Source organism: Ammospiza caudacuta, chromosome 18 (assembly GCF_027887145.1).
Source record: "Ammospiza caudacuta isolate bAmmCau1 chromosome 18, bAmmCau1.pri, whole genome shotgun sequence".
NCBI lineage: Eukaryota > Metazoa > Chordata > Aves > Passeriformes > Passerellidae > Ammospiza > Ammospiza caudacuta.
In genome coordinates, this window is record NC_080610.1 from 8,067,274 (window position 1) to 8,092,132 (window position 24,859).

At 38.3% G+C, this 24,859-nt stretch overlaps 1 protein-coding gene across 3 annotated transcripts in view; it reads right to left on the minus strand.

Annotated features, from left to right (window-relative positions):
* Window positions 1-216: 216 nt before the first annotated feature.
* The window catches only part of LOC131565622 (protein HIRA), a 32,148-nt gene continuing 7,505 nt past the window's right edge, over window positions 217-24,859 (minus strand). For 2 of the 3 annotated variants that reach the window (XM_058816607.1, XM_058816605.1), the window contains exons 3-25: window positions 24,575-24,685; window positions 23,691-23,781; window positions 23,090-23,184; window positions 22,165-22,260; window positions 21,197-21,357; window positions 20,128-20,295; window positions 19,492-19,605; window positions 17,907-17,977; window positions 15,892-15,997; window positions 15,120-15,338; window positions 14,439-14,524; window positions 13,790-13,984; window positions 12,253-12,423; window positions 10,248-10,467; window positions 9,388-9,492; window positions 8,434-8,582; window positions 7,572-7,733; window positions 6,804-6,862; window positions 5,696-5,801; window positions 4,417-4,539; window positions 3,328-3,491; window positions 1,566-1,654; window positions 217-1,061 (exon numbers count right to left, since the gene is read on the minus strand). In XM_058816607.1, the coding sequence (XP_058672590.1) occupies window positions 945-1,061; window positions 1,566-1,654; window positions 3,328-3,491; window positions 4,417-4,539; window positions 5,696-5,801; window positions 6,804-6,862; window positions 7,572-7,733; window positions 8,434-8,582; window positions 9,388-9,492; window positions 10,248-10,467; window positions 12,253-12,423; window positions 13,790-13,984; window positions 14,439-14,524; window positions 15,120-15,338; window positions 15,892-15,997; window positions 17,907-17,977; window positions 19,492-19,605; window positions 20,128-20,295; window positions 21,197-21,357; window positions 22,165-22,260; window positions 23,090-23,184; window positions 23,691-23,781; window positions 24,575-24,685 (2,978 nt within the window). In that variant the 3' untranslated portion in view covers window positions 217-944. The remainder of the gene's footprint in view (window positions 1,062-1,565; window positions 1,655-3,327; window positions 3,492-4,416; window positions 4,540-5,695; window positions 5,802-6,803; window positions 6,863-7,571; window positions 7,734-8,433; window positions 8,583-9,387; window positions 9,493-10,247; window positions 10,468-12,252; window positions 12,424-13,789; window positions 13,985-14,438; window positions 14,525-15,119; window positions 15,339-15,891; window positions 15,998-17,906; window positions 17,978-19,491; window positions 19,606-20,127; window positions 20,296-21,196; window positions 21,358-22,164; window positions 22,261-23,089; window positions 23,185-23,690; window positions 23,782-24,574; window positions 24,686-24,859) is intronic. The other variant, XM_058816608.1, reaches the window with a different exon arrangement.

Below are 24,859 nucleotides of genomic sequence, written 5' to 3' on the forward strand. Positions count from 1 at the left end.
ACATCACCAGCACTTGTCTGATCGTGCTTTCTGAGGAAAGATCATCCAGACAAAATTATTTATTTCCAGACACATTACCGTGATTCAGCCTGTGTTGACATTTCTGGAGATGCCTGTGCTCTTTGCAATAATTCAAGACCATGCTTTTGATTTTTGTTTTTTTTTAAACCAATGCAATGTTCTTTTATTTTGTACTTACAAAAAGAGCCACCCCGTTGTATCCCTCCCCCTCCCCCCAAATGCCTTTTACAAACATTGAAAAATTAAAAACCTGATGATGACATGTTAATTTGGTAGAATTACTTTGAAACATAGCCTTTGTAATTAAACTCCTACAAGATGACTTTGTAGTGATAGCCTGATTATTGGCCAAATAAAATTCCATATTACAAGTTAGCAAATTCTAGTACAAAAATAGTCCATGTGTTAGAACAGCCTCTTATTATTATTATATTCACAGGAAAGAGTCTATTGGCTGCATAATACCTTAATATTTATCAAATTTCTTTTTACGTGGCTCATTCATCTAATTTAATATAGTGTTGAGCCTCAATAAATCCTCAGGCAAAAACCCCAAACAGGGTTAAATATGCTGTTCAGTGTACTCTGAAGTACTGTGCTTTTCACAGGACATCCAAGAAACCGCACAAACAGTTCTCAGCTAGTTTTAATATTAAATGAGATCCAGATCCAAAAGGATCCCCCTGAAGTACATATCCATGACTTTCCATAGAAACAGAGGTCACAGCTTCAATGGTCAAGTTTCACTGGGGAAACTGTCGAGCTCCTGCACTCATCATTTCCAGGTATCCTGGGGACCTCTGTGGCACAGCCCTTCTTCAGGAGTGTCCCCGCTGGCCGGGCTCTCGCTCCTCTCTTGTCTCCGTAACGCTGTTCAGCAGTTTCACTGGGACCAGGCCCCGCAGGGAAAATCTGGGGACATGCTACTTGTCTCTCAATATGTCCAGCTGCTCTTGATACTCTGTGAAAAGCCTCTGGAAGCGGAGGTTCTGTCCAATAACAGGAAGAAGCTCTTTCAATAGTTCTCTCTTTCGTAAACCCTGCACAGAAAACACAAAAGCATCCTCAGAATCCATTATTTGTTATTATTAACATGTTCCATGGAGCTCTCTAAGATTCATGCCCTTTTTCCTGCCTAGATAGAGCTGTGCATTTTATGTTCTCACTCTGCTTCCATGACTCCCAGAATAAAAGCTGTCTTTACATTTACACACTCATGAAGCTGGAGGAGCCTCTGCAGCTCCAGACTCCAGGCTGTGTTCTGAGAGGGAAGATGTCTTTGGCATGTGCCTGTTTCAAAGCTGCTGTCTCAACATGTGGAGAGCTGAACATGCAACTCCCCTTCATCTGTGTGATACTCAAGACAGCACCAGAGCTGGCACTGGGGCAACAAGCATTTGCCTGTGGTTTCACATGGAATAAATCTCAGTGCCATGGGAGAAAGCCTGCTTATGTGATCAGAGCAGAGTGTGGAAAGGATAATACTCTGTAATTTTTATGGGAAACTCTTCCTTTTTCTTCATTAAACCATTATCAGGACTTACCATAACTGTTGATTCCCACTGACTTCCAGCTGAGTAATGGACTGGACCCAGTAAATCCTTGCATAATTCTCGCAAACGATATTCAAACCCTGGAGATAGTCAGAAATAAAATCATATTTGACAGTGTTTCACTACATATAACCACTCCACAATGTAGCAGACAACATTCAGAAAAGAATTACAAGTATCTGGGATAAAATAAAGCTCAAAACATTGATTTCAGAAAGTTTACATTATTATTCTTATAGCAATTCTTTGGACATATAATTTTTAGAGCTCTGAAGGGTCTTATTTAAGGTTCTCAAAACCAAACCCACTACTAAAGGTGAATCTACAACAGGGAGAAAAACTGAAGTCTGAAGTAATTATTCCAGCTTGTTTTAAGAGGTGCCCTGATCTGAACCTCTCTCTCCCCTCCCGCACAAACATACCAGCTTTTTAAAAACCAAAACACCTTTAATACAACCACACACAGTTTCTGGGCCTCCTTTATTTACCCAAAAATCAGAGGGGGGAATTCCCTTGCAGGAAACAAAGTCTATTCAAGAGTAACTTGCCAATCAACATATCCTAGACCAAGTATTTTACTGGATTAGAATTCGGTAGATGTTGAAATAATCACAAGAATAAAGGGTCAATAATAGGATGTGCAATTTTCAAAGTTCAGCAGCTCTAGAAAATTAGTGAAGCAGCAATACACATCTGGCAAAGCACAGTTTTTGTGACATCCATCCATCCATCCATGGCAGCAACATCTGGAGGTGCCAGAGGAAGCCAGTGCATGCAGCAGAGATTCTCAGTGAAGGCTCTTAAAAGTACAACCATCTCTTTATTGTATGACCCAAGGTGAATATTTTAATTTCAACTGGGGAAGGACAGAGAGAATCACATGCAGTTCAACAAGCTCTCTTGTTAAATAAGGTAAAGGTGAAAAGGCAAGAATTAATGAGTTTGATTTTAATTCTGCCAACACCTATTAGGTGGCGTAACGTGAACCATTTCATTTCCCTCTGTGCAGAATGATTATGCAAGGTGAGGAGTAAGGCTGAATTAATACAAGGGGAACTACTAAATTATGAATGTAGACAGGCAGAGATGCAGCAGAGATCTTTAGAATCCAAAAAGTATAAAGTCAGTTGGTTAACCTTATTTAACATAATAGCATAGAGATAAAGTATATTCAAATATAAAACAGACACAAGGAACTTTTCTTGTGTATTTCTTTTCTCAGAGAATTTAACATGTGGAACTCACCAGTACAGTCAGTTGAAATTTTAGATTGTAAAAAAAAAAAAATTAAGTGCAAGCAATACAAGCAAATTCTCTGCAATTTTATGTGCCCAGGTACAAAGTGTCAGAGACTGAGCAACCCCTCCACCTCACATCAGGCAGCAATTGTTAGCTGGCTGAGGAGGGTTATGCATTTTACCAAGTGCTCCCTGAAACATCTGTAGCTGCTGCCAGACAATACCTAGGATGTGCCTACCAGACCACTGGGCTGTTTCACAATGCAATTGCCATTCCTGCAGTCTGCAGATGGCACTGCTTCCCCAGACAGTCTGTCCCCAGCCACTGTGTCCAAACAGGACTCCTGAGGACTCAGCACTGCAGCAGCAAATGCAATTTGTTTTGGTTTTAAGCAAACCCGAGTCCAGAAGCCAAGTGCTAAAAGGAAGGTGTTAAGGGCAATCACACACATACATGACATGAACAGAGTGTTTCTCAGAGCTGCAGAGAAGTACCAGAGCCTGGCAGGCCTCACCTTCATTAACTAGGTACCGTGCATAGATAAGGAGCCAGTGGTGATATTCGTGACTGGATTGTAAAATAAGTGCTGCTGCTATCTGGTTCTCCAGGTATGCAAGTGTTGTTTCTTGTTGCACTAAATGAGGCATGGAGAACAATCTTGCAGCTTGCCTTCCTGAACTGCAAAACCAAAAAGATTAATGTGCCATAAAATCAGATACAAGTTTAAGGATTATATCTTTTTGTAGCACTAGCTATACTGCACCAATCTTCCAGAGGCACACAAGACAAAAAAAATTTCTTGCATACAAACAGATTAGCTTTCATTAGAAAGCTAATCTGAAATTCTAATTCTAGTTATTAGATATATAATTCTAGTTATTAGAATTTTTTTCAAAAAGGGAATTTTTCATTCTGTTATTGTCTCTCTCTCTCTCAAAACCAGTATTGATTGTTTATATTTCAAATGCTTTTCACAATGAACTCCCCTTCCCCTCATGAGAACAGCAATAAAATCATACAACACTACACAGTTTCTCTCCAGAAAAAAATTAAACTTGGATGTGAAAGGCAGAAATAGCAAAGAAATCTGCCTGGGAAATCGAATTAAAATCCAAGGGAGGATGGGCTATAAAGCTACCTACAGGAATCTGCTCTGGCTCACACAATTCCTTGGTGATATTTTCACATGTTAAAAATACTCACTAGATGACTAATATCTCAACTTTCTCAAAGACTTCATTAAACAGATTCTTTGAGGCCAACTGAACTAACTCAAAAATTGCAGGCCTATTCCAGAAAGCTGGTAAACTAAAAATTAAAATGTAAAATGTAAAAAAGTGCAGCTTAGCTAATAAAAGTATAACAGAATTGTCCAATACCTTACCCATCCAATAAAGAGGAAACTTAAAATGATTATATTCAGAGCATGTTTTCCTGCCCCCCAAACAATCTCATAACATTAAGATACAGACTATAAGCATGCAAAGGATCACTGTGTGAATGACTGATCATTTCAGAGCCACTGGCATTTCAGAAATAACCCAGTGACCCAGGCAGGTGGATAAGAACCATGACAAAACCCAGCCACGCTGGCACGACGTACTTGGATGTGCGTCCCTGTATCACAGCCAAGGGCCCAGAACACTGCATGGCTTCTTGAGATGGCAAACTAGTCCTGAAGTCTGCACATTGTGCTAGAGAGTCCTGTTTGTCAGAAACAAGATTCCTGGAAAACAGCAAAAAAACAAAAAACAAGTCTGAGGAGTGCAAACAGCAAGGTCAGCAGACCCAGCTCTGTTATGCCTCAAAACTGGATTTGTTTTTTCACAGATAACCAAAAAAAACATCACTGAAGTGGCTCAGGAATTCCAGGGACCCTGATTATTCCCACTACATCTCCAAATTCTGCTTGAAGTGTGTCCCTCCTACTCCCAAAGAAAAAAATACTAATTACATAATATAATTTACCATTAGTTTGGAAGGAATTTTCTCCTTGCCATTTTACAATCTAATAAGAAGCCATGACCCAGATTGATGTGTGGAATGAACACAGGTAATGACTTTCTCATTAAGAAATCGATTTTACCTTAGGTCAGGTCTCCCCCCCACCAGACACACAAACATTGACAATCTTTTCCATAGTTACAGCTATCCCTTCATGAGGAGGGAGCTGACATTACAGCTGCCATTTCCACACCTAATTAAGGATATCATCTTCACTGGCTTGAGATGCCAGGAGAAAGAGTGGCTCAAACCAATGCTAAGTTTAGATTTTATACAGCACAAGGGTTAAATGGTACAAATATTTAAAATACCCTTTGCGGCTTTATCATGTTTAAATTTGTATGATGACTAAACACATTGCTCTTTTATATATTTTCCAAGCTGTGGTACAAACTAAGAAATAGCAGTAAATTCACAATTATGGCTGAGAGTCTGTCCCCTGCTCCTTACTCCCTTAATAAACAAATAGGGTATTTTTCCTTTTCCAGAGGATTCGCTTCGACTAGTTGAATAACAACAATTATTCTAAGGAGGAGTTAAAACAATAAGCCCTTTCATCCAGCAGGCTCATTACACTAATTACAACAATTATATTAGGATTACAACATGGTTTTTTTTTTTCTTCTTAGGAAACAACAAAGAACCTGTTTTGGAAAGATCCTGTAAATAATTTAGCCATGGAAATTTTTCACAGGAACTTTTGCCTTTCCATAGGGAAAGCCCATGTGATCCCCAACAAGACACAGACTCTTGTGTAGCCTTTCCTTGTGTTTAGCAATGACTCTTCCATGACTCTGAGGTGGAATGATTTCTTCCCAGTAAACCAGAACACGTCAGCTCCTGTGAGTTGCAAAATGAGGAAGTAATCCATGACTTACCATGTAGAAAGAGAAGGGTTAAAGCAGTATGCCTTCCCATCAGACATGCTCATGACAGGAATTCCATGCTGAGTCAGCAAGATCTGAGAGACAGTTGCATCACTTCCTGCAAGTCAAATCAGACCAAAGTGTTTCTTTTGGAGTCTTGCCTAAGACTCATAATTAAAAATGGTGAAAAAATGGTATCTAACATTTCTTATCAATTACAGCAACTAACAGAAAAAAGTTCAATGTTGTTCTCAAGCACTGATAGGAAAGTCAAGACACAAGCTAATGATGGCAAGCACCAGGCTCAGTGCAGTAGCATTAACATCAATTTTGCAAAATACATTATCAATCTTGATGCTGCAATTTATAAAGAAAATGGGCTAAATTAGGAACATTCTCCTTACTAGGGAAAATCTTCAGCAATTCTGCCACGTCTTTTGTAACCCAAAAAGCCTTTTGCTTTCTTTTCCCCATTAAGTTAAAATTATAATCCCCAGCATATTTAGAAAAGTGTGCTCTCTAAGAGCACAGAGTAAGTGGGATAGCTGGAGTCTCATTTCCCAGCATATTCCAAGCTCAGGGCTTGTACATGTAACTTCTAATGATGACATCTGCAAACTGCTAATACAACTGGTTTCTAGCTAGTTTGGATTAGTACTGGATGGATTAAAGCTAAAGCAGGAGCTAATGTACTCTGAGACACTGCTTTTCTGATGATTTGTGTTGTGCCAGATATTGAAGTGATTGAAACTCAAGATTTTTAAGTAATGAATCAGAAGATAATCAGTTGTTGTTCAGCACAGAGACAGTAAACATGCAAATTACAGAGAAATTGCTGTAATAGCATATTTACATTAAGTATTTATCTTGTGATCTTCACAACACTGAATTTCTACATTCAGAAGCAAGGCAGACTATAAGCTACAGAATCTCACACAAGTTTGCTACTCACTGATATTGTCATCACTGTTATTTCAAGAACTTCCCTTTACTACACAATAATGAAGGGAAATTATTTGTTTAGGTTTTTTAGGTTTCATAGAATTTCAGCATATTCATAAATGGCACTAAATAGTACAGGTGGGCTCAAAGGTTGGTAATTAAAGGACTTTTTTATTACCTGAAAATATTGTTTGCAAAGACTCGTCTCTGACAATGGCTGTCTGCTTGTGAACATCCCTGAAAAAGACAAAAGGACAAGTCTGCAGTTAACAAACAATTGAAAACTCAAAAATCTTGTAATAAATGCACTTTTTCACTATTCATGACAAAGTGCAGGATTGGGGAATGTGTTTAGTTTTTTTTTTGTTTTGGCATTTTCTTCATTGCTTTGACAAAATTATTTTGGCAAACTTAAACCCATTATGACAAGACAGAAGTTAATAGCAGAGAACAATTTTTATGGCTCTTTATCAGGAAACCTCATTACAACTAAGCAAACAGGATCTAAATAACTCTTTTAGGAGCTCTGACTTGCTGAGACATTAGATTGAATTCAACAACTGCAAACGAGTTACCAGTGTTTTTATCTTGGCATCTTGAAAATGGCTGGAGAACTTTAACTCTGAAACTCATGTGCTTCATTGGTTAAGTGGGATGGAAGATGGAAATATCCATACTTCTCTTCCCCACCCCCACTCTATTCCACATGCATCACAAGCATTTAAACTGATTAAATACAGCTGATTCTTTATCTTCATTCTAGAATGAAGTTCAATATTTTGCACTGTCAGAACAGAAACAGGATTTTGCTGAAACAGAACCAGCCCTGCCCAGTTAACTCTGCAGATTCTATTCAAAAGTGGACTTGTGCTCAGAGCTGATGTGGTTTGAGCTCCTGTCTCAACAACTGAAGGTACCCATGAACATGAGGCACCGTGGCCCTTACCAAACAGAGAGCGTAGCAGCAGTGGTGAGAGCCATGATGCAGGAGCCTGTGCAGTGCAGGGTGGAAATGGGTGTGTTCAATATTATAGGAGGAAGAAGGCGACGACCACAAGCTGAGAATACTGACAGCGTTCGTTTCTCACAGGCCACAGTTACAATCTCACTGGGAAAACAAATAAACAAGAAACATTTGTGTGTTGTCAAATGCAAGAAGCATAAAAACAGGCTGAACTCTTAAGCTATCATGCAACTTGGGTAAATTCCCTAAAAAATAACTATTGCAGCTTTAAGACAAAATTTTCGATACCAAGAGAAGTCATAAACTAAACAGACCAAGGGGCATAGCTGGAAATATCAGTAAAGCTTTTGGTTATACACAAGCTCTCCCTCAAGGCTGTACCTGTATTTAGCTTTAAAATCTCCTGCTTCTTTTTCAGACCTAGATAGGGCTCAGAAATACACTTTCAGTTGAAACTCTGAAGTTGGAACTAGGCAAAATTGAGAAAAATTAAGATAAAAAACAGCAAAATACTCAGGAAAATACTTTGACATGTATTTTCATATGCCATTTCAAATTTTTCATTCTTTAGTAGTTAGCACTTGAAAACCTGTCACTTACCATTTAGTCAACTTTAATGAAGAAATTTAAAGGAGAAATGTAAAAATACAGGAAAATAGTTCTAATGCAAATTAGATGTTTTAGGACTGCATAGAGTTAATTCTTGAAGCAAAACCTGAGACTAAGAGCAGTGCACACGTTTACCCATAAATATTATGAAAAATAACTGTAAACTGTACTTTTGTACACCTAAAAATGTCTTCTGGCCTTCAGGACCTCCTTCCTCCAAAAGATACTCTCTTACCAGCTTCCTGCTGCAGCGAGAATTCGACTGGTCAGGACTGTCTCCCATTCCTTCCCTTCTCTATTACACTTTAACCTGCTCAGCTTTGAGCCCCCCACTGTGGTCATTTCATTCTCCACTTCAAGGTACATTGACGGATCTGAACATATCTGAAATACAAAAAATAAAATAATTTTTGGAAGAGGAAAAAATTACTCAAAAGAGCAGCAACTACTATTAGAACCAAAACAATGCTGTCTTTGAGAACACTTTTAAGTATGGCATTCTCTGTTTAATGTGGGTTCAAAATATACCATGGCACTTCAAAAGAAGCAGACCTCTGAAAATGAGCCTTGCCTAAAACACGAGTAATTTCTTTGTATTTGAAGCACAAACAGAAGGAAAGGCTGTGCTAGTCTGTCTCTGCTTCCTAATTATGGGCACCAGATCAAGTCTGTATGTGCCCAGTCTCCCCACAGTCTTGCAATTGGAACCAGACTACCACAACCTGAACACACCTAAAAACTGCTTCATAAATACCTAAAACATTACTATTTGCCAGCCTGTTCAGATGCAGAGCACCTCCAGAGAGCTCTCAGAAAAGCCCTGGTTTTATTCCTCAGTGGTGTACTCCCAACCCCACTGTAGTAACAGTGCAGCAGCCACTCCTCACAGACTCTTATCTCCACCCCACACTTTGGCTAACCAGGGGGAGGGACTGATGAACCAGAGGTACTCACTCCTCTCTGGAGTTTAGCTGGGTCAGAAGTGACCCATTTTTAGCTGATTTGCCATTTTCTTTGCTCACACAGACATATTCTTAGAAGCTAAAGCTTTACCATCTTGCTTGCTTGAACAAATACATGCATTCAAACATTAACTCATCAAAGGATGTGAATAACCTGAGGATATTTAAAAGAAAGCAGAATTTTTTTTGTTTGTTTTTAAAGTATTTTTTCCTTATAGTCCACTTACTTGCAAAGTAAACGATTTCTGTGGGATTGGGGTTGGCAGTTTAAGTGCTAATGCTGGTGCAGAGATGCAAGCAGCATCCTTCTCAGAGGCCAGTGTAGCTGGGGACTGGAAAAAAATTGCAGAAATAGTTACATTTCTTTATTTAAAAAAGTGAAAACCAAATATATTCTACCAAATAGATTGATTTGAAAAAGAATTTTCTTAAAATTCCAAATAATGACAATTGCAAATGTTAGTCTTGTTCCAATTAGTTGTATGAATACAAGTTTTTTAATATAGCTTCTAAGAATCAAAGAAAAACAAAAAAACTTGAAGTGGTATCTTTTTGTTTTTTGAAAACGCCCCTATTTTCAGCTGCAACTAATTCCTGAAATTCTGCTGTATTACATGGGAAATCGAAGCTCTAGATACTGAAAACAAAGGTATCTATATGCCTGAAAATGATGGAAACTAATGCAACTACTTTAGGGTTCTGAGGAAATTTATAAACATTTAAATCACCATATACAAGTCACTTTCTTGTTCTTGGACCACTCTCCATCATACACCACCAAAAACTGTTGGCATTTCATTTTATTCTAGACAGTCTTTGGCAGGCTAGCATTACTTAGCATGCTGGGACCTTTAGTAAGTAGCTACATAGTTATATAAAAGATAAACACATTTGCCACACTACGTGCACCTGCTTTTTCTAAGCTTAAATTCTAAAACCAGCAAATTTAAAGGTATGGAAGAGGGATGGCTAAAAATTCTGAGGGACTGATACTACTCGTGTTTCCCTGAGTCAATGGAACAAGTCAACAGGGGACTGACTTTATTAAATGAACTTTGAAAGCCACAATGAATTTTATATATTTCACCTGAACAGTTAAAGTTACTGGTACAAGTCTGGAGTCTTTCCTAGGCCTTCCTTTTTTCTTCTTTTCTACTGTTTCTCCCTCAAGTTCCAGTTTCCGTTTGGGTACACTGAGTGGTTTGACAGCTGGAATCTTCTCTTCACTATCACTGCTGCTCTCCAGAATATCCTTGGGCTTATTGTCTTTAATTAAATTCTGATCCTTCAGTCTGTAAAAAAAAAGTCTGTAAAAAAAAGCTGATTCCAAAAGTTGCCATATATCCCACACATTGCCTTCTTGCAGATAAGATGACATTTCTGAGCCCTCTTGGGGTGTATTTCAAAGCACACAAAGGCAGGAGGAGGAAGCTGTAGAGGTATGGCAAACCCTTTCCAAAAGGACAGTGTGCAATATAGCTGTAAACCAAGCAGACATATTCTCCCCTTTAAAAAAAATTAATCAAACCAGCAGTTAGCCATGGGATAAAGCTGAAAATAGCAACTTTACTTAAGCATTCAGTTCCAATTACCATCAGATCTCTTTCCCTGAGCTGATACAAATAATTCAACACTCTAAGATGCAAGAGTAGTTAAAGTTTTCCCCTTCAGTGGACATTTGACTTTCTGCTTATTCATGTAGAACTTTTGTCATTCGGTTGTCTACCCCCAGAAGTTGTTCTGTTCAGTTCTGACTGCTGCAAAATGTGTCTCTGCAAACCACATACATGACTTCACTGCCCCAGCTTCCATTCTAGGAAATATAACTATGGAATCACAGAATGGCTGGAGTGGAAGGGACCCTGAAGACCATTCTGATTCCAACAACATGCCATGGGCAGGGACACCTTCCACCAGGCCAGGTTGCTCCAAGCTCCATCCCATCTGGCCTTGAACACTTCCAGGGATGAGACATCAACATTTTCTCTGGGCAACCTGTTCCAGTGTCTATCACCCTCCCAGTAAGGGATTTTTTACTAATATCTCATCCAAACCTGCTCTCTTTCAGTCTGAAGTCATTCTCCCTTGTCCTGTCACTATGTGTTTCACAACCTGTGAAAAGTCCCTGTCCAGGTCCTTGAGAACTCTCTTGTTAACCATTATATCCTAAAATAGGTAATTTAATCATACTCTTCCTTTCCCTCCAATAGCTGGTTATTAACTCACACTGTTTTGCCATTTATTCCTAAACTACTTGGCTTCAGAGAAATACCTTGCATAATCCAAACCTTTTTTCTCTGGCACCTGAATTATGCCAAACAATACACTTTTATCTATATTTCAATGACACATTAGAAGCATTTCTGAGAGTAATTTAAGACATCTTGCTTATGCATCACATGGTTAAGCTCTTTAACATAAAAATATTGTTATGGGTATGTTTGTAAAATATTGTTGTATAAAACCAAGTTTTACTGATAACTGGGGAACTACATACTTTTTTCTCAAGATTGTTATTTTTTTATCATTTGTTTTGGTGAAACAGGAATATTTATGCCATAACACTATGTCACTAACCAAAATGCTTTCCTTTTTTTTTTTTTAAATCACATGGATCCAGAGATAAAACCTTTTAAACTCAGAGAATCTTCTATGCATGCCTTCAAGGCATAAAGCTGAAATATAACTGTAGCTGTGGTGATGAGAGGTCATCTGCTGACATGTATGGTAATTTACCTTGAAGTAAATCTCTCTTGTACAGAGATGCAGGCTGGCTATTTTTGGCTGGGTTTGTCTTCTAAGGAGTCCAGCTGCACTCAGTGACACAGGCCTGTGCACACACAGCCTCTTACAACAATAATTTTAACTTGGAGTATCTTGGAGATTCTGTGTGATATCAAAATGGCAGGGACAAATGTACAAAGGGTAATAGCAGGACAGAATTCACCTATTTGTAGCTGCCCCCTTCCTTCCAATAGTGGAAGAAATCCAAGACAACTTCTAAAGTGTCAGCAGTGTGACATCTACACCACATAGAATTAATGTTTCAACTCTACCTGATTCCCTTCCTCCCTCCCCAGGCCATGTCCTACCTGTCCACAACAGTCTGGTTTGTGTTTGTTACAACAGCAGTCCCTGAGGTGGCTTTGGATCGTTCTGTGAATCGAGAATCAAATGCTTTCATGGGCTCAATCTTGGATGGAGTTGTCAACACAGAGGAAGACGATGCAGAAGGAGCAGCTGAGGCAGAGGTAGCATTTACACTGTCAAGAAAAAAGACAGCAAAATAAGGATTGAAAAATTTAGTACTGGTAAGCTGCATTGCTCATAACAACTAGCACTCATGATAGTGGCTAGAAACCATGTTGAAAACCTTTCACTCAAGTATATAATCAGTTATAATATTCTTTTTCCACTCTTTCATGCATCAGTGTTTTACAAGCTTTGCTTACTCTCAAAAGCTGTCTGTGGTACACCTCAGAGCTTCATGTGGCCACATATCTGGATTAAAAGACTCTAATTCATTTACTGGGTATTTTAAATTCAGGAAGGAAATTATACTTTCAGCTGGTACTTACTAAGAAAGGATCACTTTTTAAAATGATCACAGGGGTTCCTGCTTTTACCCCTTGTTCAGGTTACCAAATATTTCCATTACAATATTATATTTCACTGTTTATCAAGCAAACAATTGGGATGAAACAATTCCTGCCAGGTTTAGATTTTGTTGTTGAAAAATCCAACCTGATTATTAGGCCTTTCCAAGCATAACTCTAGGGCAAAGGAATGTGTTTTCCCCACACTAAAGCATTCCAGGGATCTACTATTTCAATAGCTGTTTACTTTAGAGATTTTTCAATTCATTCAGAGAATTAATTCAGAGAATGAATGGCTCTAAAATAACTGATGCTTGTACTAAAAAGCTGCTAGAAGTACAATTTACAAAGAAAAGGATACTTAATAGTTTCATCTGTCAATCATTTCTCATAGTCCACTAGCTCATTTTTTAATCTGTGGCCAATTTCAACCAAATTTGGTGGAGAAGTAGAGGTTTCAATGACACTATGCTGCTACAAATGCTATAAAAACACACTGAGAAAAGTCAGGTCAGTGCTACCACTGAGGGAAAAGCAAGTAAAATTCAGTTGTTCTGTAGTTAGTTTGAAAGACACGCTGGCCCATCAGCACATGTGCACTGACAAGCCAATGTCACTGTGCTCTGATGGGGCTGTTGGACAGGAAAAAAGGATCACCATGTCTGAAGAGAGGACTCAGGTCAGAATTGGATGTAAAGTAGGTTTCATTACTTACACTACTGCAACACCTTCTATTGTTTACTAATAGCAACCCACCAACAAGTCATTTTGCTAAAGCACTAACAATCAGCTGTACACTTCATTGCACTGAAGTTCACTGCCAGAACCATGCACATGGATTTATTAATTCCAAATTCATCAACATTTAAAGTAATCAAACACTAATAAAATCTCAATGTTTTCAGCATGATTAGATTCTTGGGGTTTTGCAATAAGGAAACTACTTTAATAATTTCTTCATTATAAAACTATAAATAAGAATTAAAAACTAAACAGATTCATGTCAGTGCAAAACAAAACAGCAAATACTGACCCATCTTTATTGGCTGCATCATCTGTTGGTTTTATACTGGCTGCTGTTGGCTCTACAGAAGGCTTTGAAGTATTAAGGGAATTTGCTGCGTTCGAATCTAGTGACATGAGCTGCTGGTTACTTTGAGAAGACATCATTGAGCCAGACAGAGTTCCAGATATTGGGATGCTATTGAAAAATGCTGTAGAAAAATCCCTAAACAAAAAGACAAACAACAAATACATTTCTCAAAACCACTTTAAAGATAATTCAAAAATAGTAATTTTAGCTAAAACATTTATTCCATTCTTCCTTTTTCCACATGTGGATACTCATATGCATCCTAAATAAATCCCCAGTACCTTTCCAGAATGATTTCTCATATCCAAAGGATATTAAAGCTGGTACTAATACAGATTTACAACAATACATTAGAGCATTGTTCACCTATAACAGTAAATGAGAATTTGCCTGATCTATTAGAAGTGAGATCTCATGGCCAAAGAACACTGGTTGAAACTGTATTTCTTAAGAATACACACTTATTTCCAGTAAGTGCTTTATGATGCCCTAAGATGGAATGCTAAGCCTGGAACAGGGAAACAAACAAACAAAGAAACAAAAAGATAAGAAGGCAAAGAAGGATTTTATGGATTACTTCCAAACATACCCAGTGTCCAGTTGAGCTATGCAGAGAGGTGTGATCCTTCTCCGGCCATCTGCCGTTCGTGTTTCCACTTGTTTTTTTAAGAGGTTCTGTTGGGAAATACATTTTATCATAATTTCTGATAAATGGGAAATGCTATTTTAATTTTTTTCCCCACAAAAATAGGTATATTAGAAGAGGTGCCTCAATTAAAAATCTGTTAGCAAAGACTTTCCCATAAACACAAACAATTTTTCAATTTTCAACCTATCCATCTGTAGAAAAGGCATTTGTGGAGAATGTAATCTGCTCTCCACTTTAGAATCAAGTCTAAAACATTATGCATATCAAATCTTTAATTAAAAATTGTGTTCTGTGTTTAGGACACAACTAAATAATGCTTTCAACCTCTGTAATTAAGAAACTGAAACACAGTTCAACAGCTCCTCTGTCATTAGTTACTCTTGATTTCCTTCCTGCACACCAAGAATTTTGCACCCATCACAGAAATATCCACATAGCCTGCTTTCTGCTTAAAAGCATTTAACTTTTCAACAAGTCCCAATAATGACCCACTAAGTTGATCAGTTGAGCCATACCCAGGCTGAAAGGTGCCATTAACAAAAGTAAGGGCACAGAAACTGTTCTTTACTAGGAGTTTGGTATTTAGTGACTCAGTACTTGACAGTGCCCACGAGCACCTACCTTTCTGATGTCCTCCAGACTCTCCCCATTAACCATGCTTGCCACTTTGGGAGCTGTGGAATTCCCAGAGCCTTCCCGAATTGAGGAATTCTTCTGATCCCCCTGCTGCTGCCTCTGCTGGTACTTGAGCATCTCTGGATTCTCAATAATGGTGGTGGACAACTGAGCTTCAGTCATGATAGCCAGGCTTTTGCCATAGGTGGACTGGTGAATGTTGCTCTGGGGGCATTAAAGATGTGAGTGACCATGACATCACTGATTGTAACACAAGGGAATCACACAAATCTAATAGAATCTATAAAATGCCCCCTGTAGCATTTATACACCAGATTTTTTTTCTTTGTGTTTTCAACTAACACTAAATCAATATGTAAAATAAATGAAATTCAAAGCTCTAGTTGCTAATAGCAATGAGAGGAAAAACAGCCAAGAGCAATCAGTTTAAAAAGACTTGCATATATGCAAGTGAAAGAGTAATTTTATAGTGCTTTGAAGCACTCACTTCTTGTTTCCTTGGCCAAATAATTACTTCAGATGTATAATGATGTGTAAGCAAGTGGATGCTTTCCAAATTCTTTTTTTCCAGAAGAGAAACTAATACCACACATTCACTTGACTACTCTTTTTTAATGATTTGTAAAGCAGACAAGAGCAACATATTTTCTATAATATGGAAATCAGTTACTACATACTTCTATAAACAGGCTAGTATTGTAATTGAATCAATACATCCCTGAAATATGATCAAAGGTTCTCTGAGTGCTTGCTGTACCTTTTCCTCCTCACTGAGTGGATCCCCAAGTTCATCCTGGGAAAAGTCCAAAAATGCCACTGATCCATCCATGGAACACACCAGGATACCAAGTCCATTAAGGGTCCTGAGGGAAATAAAGGTCCAACTTTGTTTTTAATCTGCTTCATTCAAGCAAAGATGATGGACTGCTCAATAAAATCTGATGGATTGTTCAATAAAAATATCAGCTTAAGATTTATTATCACAGCAATAACTCATGGAACCAGAGAAGTGGGACAGTGAGGACACAGGATGACAGGCAGCAGAGTCCCTGTGCCAATGCTCCCTTGCAGACTGCACAAGGATGGTGGCACTGGGACAATAACCTGCCCATGGCATGAGCAGCACCATGGAAACTTTCCTGAAGGGGTAAACCTGAATAGTGTTCACAATGAACAGGGAGAGAAAATTATAAATGTATTTCCTTCAACAGATGAGGAAAATTTTTGTGCTAATGGAAGTAGGTGAAGAGCTGACAAGCAGGCCAAAAAATCTTGGTACTAGGCAAGAACACAGGTTTGATTTTGCTACTGTTCAATTATTTGGGTTTTTAAGCAAACTGCACATGTGTTTATTTGTGGGGACACATAGTAACCCTATTCTGGAGGTCAGGTTTTCTTAGCAAAAAGAGAGAGGAGAAACTATCTATCTTAAGAGAAAGATAATCTTGCATATGTAACCTATTATTGCACATTTGAAAAAATACTTGGATTTTGACTTCTCCCTCAGACACTTTTAAGCACAGAACTCACAGAGACAGTGACACAGTGGCTTACAGATGAATTGTTACACAGAAGGGAAGAGGAAAGGAAAGCTGACCCAACTCCAAAGTCCTAACCAAGTTACTAAAAATCCATTACAAGTACCACAGCTACAGGCATTTGGCAACCCCTGTTTTTGTGGCATGGGTGCCCCGATAGCATCACAGTCAGAGAAATCAGCCTCAGCACCATGAAACAAGGTACACCACCAGTACTCCAAATTAGAAAACAGTAAACTCATGTTGAAGGTTTTCTGTTTGCTTTGCAGAGAAAATTGCTGTGCTCCTATTGACCTCTGGATCCAAGAAATTGTTCTGTGAAAACATAATCCCTCACAGATATTATATTGATGGATCCAAGTCTAAAATTCTAAACCAGAAATTATATAGCTATAACAATATAATAGTACCAGCTTTCTCAGAATTTACTACGTCTGTTTTCAGAATGGAGCACATTTCTGGGAACACTCCATGTTATTGACATTTTATCCATCTGTTTCAATTTGTAAACAGGATATAAAATACCAAGCTGCCTGATGATCCTTTGTCTCTCAAATACCCCACAATACCATTTCCTCACAAAACTACAAAATGTTAACCAGTTATTACTCCCAACGACTTCATGCCATGAAAAATGTGCAAATTGCAGATGGAGAAATAAAAAACACTACAGGAAAACCAAACTATTCAAAGCTATTGTTCTATAACAATAGCAGCATTTCTCATGAAATATTCCACTTTCTGGCTTTCTAGTCTTAATCTCTTAATGAAAGAAAAATGTTTTGGTTTTAAAGCTTTTTTTTTTTGTGGTTCACTGAGCTTCAAGGCAAAATCCACATGGCATATAGAAAGCACGAAGCTTTAAAATTCCCAGTATAAACCCACCAAGAGATTGTTGTAACTATTAAGGGAGAATTTCAGAAGTGAGGAAGTGATAGAATTAAGACAACCTATGTCAGAGAATTGTAACAAGTAGAAACTATTTACACAGATATTTTACTGTGTCTTGCTCTAAATGCATTACTGTTTGTTCAGTTAATAATCTCAAGTGACCATGTGCTATTTGCTCATATTACTATCAAGATGCTGCAGCAGAAAAAAACCTTCAGCAACCAATTACTTGTGTTCCAACAACCACAATCTGTATTGTTTTAAGGCATTTCCAGCTAATAAGTACACCTAAAATTGATAACAATTGTTTGGCTTCCATAACAAACAGGAGAAATCAACTTACCAAGAGATGTCCATGATTGACTTGTCAAACAGCTCATGGATGACAACTAAAGGTCGCTTCAGACACGTGAGCTTAAGAAAACAAGAAACAACACTCAGAAATGTAGAAGTTCCACACGACCACAGATAGTACCATATTAACATTCTCCCAGAGCCTCACAATATGCACCAAACAAGGTCTGCCCAGGAAACAGCTGCATGCCTGGTGCTGCATCTGAAGCACCAAGTCACCTGTTCCACTGCTGGGGCAGAAAATCCCTGCAGAATAACAGCTGACCTTCAATTCTCCTTTCTGAAACACAGACTGAATTTCTTAATCAACTTTACCTTCACACCACAGTCTTAAAAGACTCTCTGCCACCCCAAAAGCAATTCCACAGATGCAAAAGACAGCTTCTATTCTAAGCTGTACTGAGATAAGGATGCTGCAAACTGCCAGCACAAGAAGACAGAAAACAGATTAGGTTTCCATGTCCTCACTCAGCCTACTTGTCTGAGAAAGTGAAACCTACCAAGAGCAAAGGAAATTTGACTCACAATAACTCTTAAAGAGGATTCCTCTGCACTTAAGAATCAGCTTAGTAATAAAGAACTGAATACGAAAACTCCAATAACCTGCTCTAAATTAGACATTCTAAGCTCTTTAATGTCAAATCAATGGACTTATTATCTCTAAGTGTATAGTACAACTGAAATGAAGTAGAGGTTGATAAGGTCAAGGAAGTTTTATGCTCACAGGTTCACAGATGCAGTGTCACTGTCATCTTCAGTAGTTATTTATGCTTCCATAGGTCTGCACTCTATATATGTTTATTAAGCTCCTCAGGGCAAAGACAACCTATAACTGCATCTCTGTGCTACCTTCTGTAATTTCAACAGCCATTCCAAATGAAATCTTCATAATATAAATAGAAAGTAAAATATACCAAGTGATACTTTGACATGGGTAAGCACTGGTAGCATTACCAGAAACAGATTTAGTTATGCATCCAGAGATTGATGGATAAATATCACACTGGAAGCTAAAAATAGTAGATTGCAGTTAGCAATTGGTGGGTTCTGGCAAAGTTCTCATCAGAAAGCTTTACAAATCAGTTAAATTGATTCCCTGTATTTTCCAGTTGCATTTAAAAATGTGAAAATAGTTACTCTTCTCCCAGCCAGAATAAAAATTTTAGTGTAGATTTTAAAGTAAAACCCAAACTAGATATCAAAAACTTGAAAGAATACTTAAAAAGCTCATTCACTTTCACATCCCTTTCCTTTACAAGAACAGAAGACAAGTAAAAGGATGAAAATAAGGCTGCATTTATTAACTGCAGTAAAATGTTTTCTCCCTTAACAGCTGCTCCCCCTGACCAGGGCACACTCTGCCACTGGCTTCTAACTGCTCCTGCCTTTAGAGAAATGAACTAATACAAATCCACCTCCTTACCAATCAGCTAAACCTGCAACAACAGAGACAAAAAAAATCCCTAAACATGACACTAAATGTAAGACTTAATGCTGTACATGTGACTTTTGTGTTAAACCCCCAAGTTATCCAATGACCACATTAGTTCAAAGGCAGCAAAGAAATCACTTACCCAGACAGACAGAGATCGATCTTTGCTACCGACAGCACAACAGCAGTAGGGACAACTTGACTTGGTGGAGCTCCCATTCTTTTGTTTCTTTTTGAAGATTTTTGGATTGAATTTCTGAACAAATAAGATGCCCAAATTTTATCACAGTAATTACATTTCAACAGAAGATCTGCTTTCTAAGCAAATTTTCCACTTAAGAGTGAAAAAACATTTAATAGAAATAAAGTCCTGAACCAGACTCTGTAAGAGCACTGACAAAAGCTGCAGAGGCTTTCTTAAGGGGTTTTCTGAATGCCTTCACAGAAAAGGCAAACAATATTAATTTTACTAGGGATCAGAAATCCACCAGAAACCTAAATCATTTTAATCAAGTCACTGAACAGCCAACAAAGCTGATGTTTGACATTCCTAACGTGCTCCTGTATTCCCCTTTGTCTTGTTCATCTACATCCAGTTCTCCTATCACAACAGCCACCTGATTGCTTCCAACAAGTAAAGCTGACATTTTTTAATCACCACCATGCATTTCCTTTACTAATCTTGACACCCATCTTCACTTCTTGTCCCATTTATACATAAAATTATCAAAAAGCAACAAGTTTTAACTTCACGGATAAATTTCTATCAATCACTCACCACTACTGTAACTGCCTTCCGGTGCCCTACAAAATCCATGTTGGTTTTCCATCCATCCCTCTCAATGATCTGAGCAGTGGGTCCAGAATTATTCATGGCATGAGCAGAAACAAGATAGTGACCATCAGGTGACCAGCTAAGGCGCAGCACATGAGTTGTCCCTCCACACTGACAAAAAAAAAAACATACCAGAGCTTTAAAAGTGTTTGGCAAACAAAGGAGCTGTAATATAAACTATTTAAATTTCAGATTTAGGGAATACGATTACAAAGTAAGTATCCTGAGAGTATAAAAGAGTGACCTCACATATAATTCTCAGCATTTGGTCATGTTTACACAGGTGATGTGGTATAACTTAAGAAACCCTATCAAAAGGGGGGGAAAGGAACTCTGAGAACTTTTCTAAAGGAAAGACAAATGTTACATCTTTTTGGATACTGTTTCCTCAGTATTTATCACAGTCCTGGTTTGTAACAGGGCTGCAACACAGCAACCACTAATGATGAGACTTCAGCTTGCCACAGCAGCTCCCATGTGAGTGGAAGCAGACAAGGTCTACTACAAAGAGCAACTTCACTAATCACAATACCCTCAGATCACTGCAGAACACCAAGCAGCAGCTTCTGTCCCCAGGAACTTGATCTCTTCATAAAAGTCACCATGTAAGAGCTCTGTGATGCCAGGTCAAAGATCCCTCCAAGTACTTACCTCATTTCTGATAGTGGCCAACAGAAGATGCACAGGGAAGAATGTCAGACTATTGTGATCAGTGTGCAAACACTTCCCCAGAATAACCACTGTATTTTCAGAAGTTTACTTAATTGTTTACATAACCCATGTAAACTTTTGATATCCACAATAACAAATGACAATGACAGTCTCTAGTCAATCCTATTTTTATGAGAAAGTAATTCTTTTTTTGCCCTCTGTAGCTGTTATCTGAGAGCTTTATTTGATTCAGCACTGTTCAATTAATTAGTGTTCATACAAAATCCGAGTTATTTTTATTTTCATTCATTCTTTTTGGATACTGGGAATTCACTTGGAACAGTCACACATTGTGAAGTACCTCATCAAAGGGTTTTGTGATGCTGGTTTCCAGCTGCCAGTCCAGGGTCCGCCACACCTTCAAACTTCGATCATCAGCCTGAGAGGCAATGTATTTTCCAACAGGATCCCAGGTCAGCCCTTTCACCAAGCCAGAATGCCCCTTCAAAGTGGCAAGAATTTCTGTGCACACAAAAATTGAGAATAGAGAGTAGTTACTGCTAACTCCTTCCAGGCAGAGTGTTGAGAAAATTTACATATTTTTGAACAGCGTATTAATATAACCTCCTTTAGTGTAGAAACAACATACCAACCAAATTGGAGGCTGTACTTAAGAAAAAACTGATATAAAAGAAGTGGTAAATAGAGTTCTGGCCAGAGTAAGTGGTGCAAAACTCTTTAGAAGACAGGTCAGAGAGCAGAGTCCCAGTGCTTTAGAGTAGCACTTTGAAGCTGTGGAAAGCAGCACTTGAACTGGAATTTCAGTTAAACATTCACCCTTTCCTCCACACCCAAAGATTATCACAACTAATCCAGCTTTGTGCAGCAAGTGTGAACCAAGTCAAAGTTGTGACTCAACAGACACCCAAGGCTGGCAGACCTGGTAACCTACTTTCAGTCACACTCTTGCTTATCAGCCTGTGGGAGGAGAGGCTGAGAGGGTGCACAATTAGCTTCAAAGTCTAAAAACTCTGGTATCAGTATTGGAAGCCAGCTTGAAATAAATGGCATGTAAATAAACACAGGCAATCATGACTTCCATGTAAAATCAGCAGCACACCTGAATGCAGCTGTTGCCTGCAGCAGGGTGGAATCCCCTGCTCATTGCCATCCAAACCTGGAAGGACTGACCTGCCAGACTGCAGGTGTGTCACCCCAAAAGACAGACAACCAATCCCTCCTAGAGATCTGAAGAGTCAGAGAAATACACTGAGGAGGGAAGACTTAGTCACAAAGCTTTACATGCTGGCACCTCTTTAGAGCTCTCACCTGGGAATTTGACAGCGTTCCAGATGACAACAGTGTTATCAACACTACAAGATGCCAGCCAGGCATCGTGTGGAGACCATGCTACATCCATCACATCTGTTTGGGAAAAGGAAGTTTCCATTTAAGAGATTGATGGTAATCAGAAAATCAAAAAGTCTCTGCACAAAGAACTTGTGTTCTCTGTAGCAACATTTTGCTATCACTGAGAAATTATTATCACCTCACTAAAGTGGAAGGTAAGAAAGCAAAACTCACTGGGAGTGAAACTCCCCAACTTCCAATGTTCAGTAGGGGTCAAGAAAAAAAAAGCAAAAGGGAAAGAATGCAATGTTTAGTGATTGTAGGAAGTACTAATACCTGCACAAAGAACTTAGTCTTGTTTTGAATGAAGAAGTAACAGAAGCTATTACAATGTACTCACTTTGCTCCATGTGGAGTGATCAAAGTGCCATCTTGATTTTAATCACAGCTCATGTCAGCAGATGCAAAATGCATTTGAAATTATTTATTTATTCAAATTTTGCATTGCTCTTTAGATATTTTTCTTCTAAATAAACATTGTTATTCTTTGGATTACAAAAACATGGTCTTTTGCCAATCAGATTATTCACTGCTAGTGTGAACATTTAATTAAAGACACAATTTAGCTTACTTTATTCAGATTCCTTTTTAAGCTAGGAAATAGCAAAATGTAAGTTTCTTAGTTGTTAATTTTTCTCCTGCATACCATACTTGCCAGAAGTTACTTGTATGAAAATTGCATTTTATTAAAAATTTTATATTATAAATTTTCCTTGTTGCCCTTGAAATTAATTACTGACTTGCCACCAAATATATATATTTCAAACAAGAAAACGTGATGCTGAAAAGCTATTTTTTTTCCAAATACATGCAAATTATGTTCATTCAACACCTTGAAACTTACCCCCTGAATGGCTTCTTAGAATTGACACACACCTCCATTGCTCAACATTAGTAAGTTTGCTACTAGAACCAAACACAGTGCTAGGTCCAATGTACCTAATTAAAATAGAAACAGTTATAAGAAAAAAACACTTTTTAAAAAGAAAATCAGCTGCACAGTACACTTGTATTTTAGAGTCAGTTACTCCTACAATACAGAAGGGGAAAACCACATTTTTTTAGAGAGAGTAATTCAAGTTATTAAAAAATTAGCTTCAATAAAATGTAGAATTTCTACAGATAGCATAAAATGGTAACATTTAAGGTGACTCTTCAAATCTCACTAGGAAGTTTTCTTCAAGGAGAGAAGAAAATGTCTCAGCTCCTCCAGAGGAGAGAGACTGCCCAGACAGACACCCTCCAGCCCAAAGGAAATCAGGTCACATCCCCAGCACCACTGTGGTGCCCCAGCCTTCAGCTCCTTCCACACCAGGTGGAGCAGTGAGCTTGGCAAAGGGCAGGACAGGGAGGGAGCACTGAGATGTCACAGAGAAACCTCCTTGAAATGAAATAGAGCTGAAGGAAGAAGGATGAAATAGAGCTGAAGGAAGAAGGATGCTTACGCTGCTCGTTTCCACACCATAATCAGCTTGTCATCTCCCCCCGAGGCCAAGTAAACGCCATTGTTTGACCATCGCACACAGTTCACACAAGCTGAAAGGCACAAAAGAAAGTTTGCAAGATGAAATATGAGAATAAGTGGTTCTGGACTGCAGACAGGGTTTATATTACAAATAAGCAAAGGTTGTCAGGAGACATTTAGGATTTAAGTGGGTTTTCCCCACTCAAAGCAGTTACTCTGTATGCTTTAGATAAATGAATTGGTACTTATCTTTCAGTAGCAGTGAGGAATTTCTTACTTAGAAAACTCTATCCCTTATCTAAAAAAGCTTCACCAAAAGAGGCTTGAAGGAAGAAAAATTAATATTCCTCTAATGAAGGAAACTTATTCTAGTAAATAAAGTGGGATTAAGAGGGCAAAGAAGGAGAGGTATATTTTGAAGAAAAGAAAGGACAACTTGTCAGGTGACCCTACTAATTCCAAATGCAATGATTTATAATGTAATAAATGTTATAATTTATAACTACAACCAAAATATTTCATGTGATGTATCTTTTACACTTACTTCTTCTCCTGTCCTTTCCTTCAGAGCTCTACAGTTTCTCAGAATGGGCATTACCAAATACTTTATGGCCACAGCTGATAAAAGCTTATAGGGAGGAGATTTCCAAAGGTATCTATAGTGTCCTGCACATTCCCTCACATTTTAACAGCATTTTCTGCTGAATATCTTGAAAAGTATACAGCCAAAATATGAGACCACTGTGCTGTGTTTTATTGACTCTTCACCACTGGACGGGCATTATTTTTGCAATTACAGACATGTAAGTCTTAAGCTTTGGCAATAGTCAGCAATGAAAAAACCCAACCAACCAACTTTGTTACCTAAGTGATTGTCCATCTGACAAAGCATCTTGGGGATATTTTCATTCTTTTCATCTTCCTCTTTCAGGACAGGAGCCATATTCCAGATCACAACTTTGCCAGAATCCTGACCTGCAAGAGACCAAAAAGCTCCCCCTTCTAAATAAACCCAAAAAAGCTTTTCAAAATCAATCTCAGTTCCAGAACAGATGTGAAAATGTAGGCATTGCTGCAGTGGGGACTTTGGAAACATCTGAATACAGATGTTATTTTGATATAATTAGACCAAATCAGAAGTGCTTTATT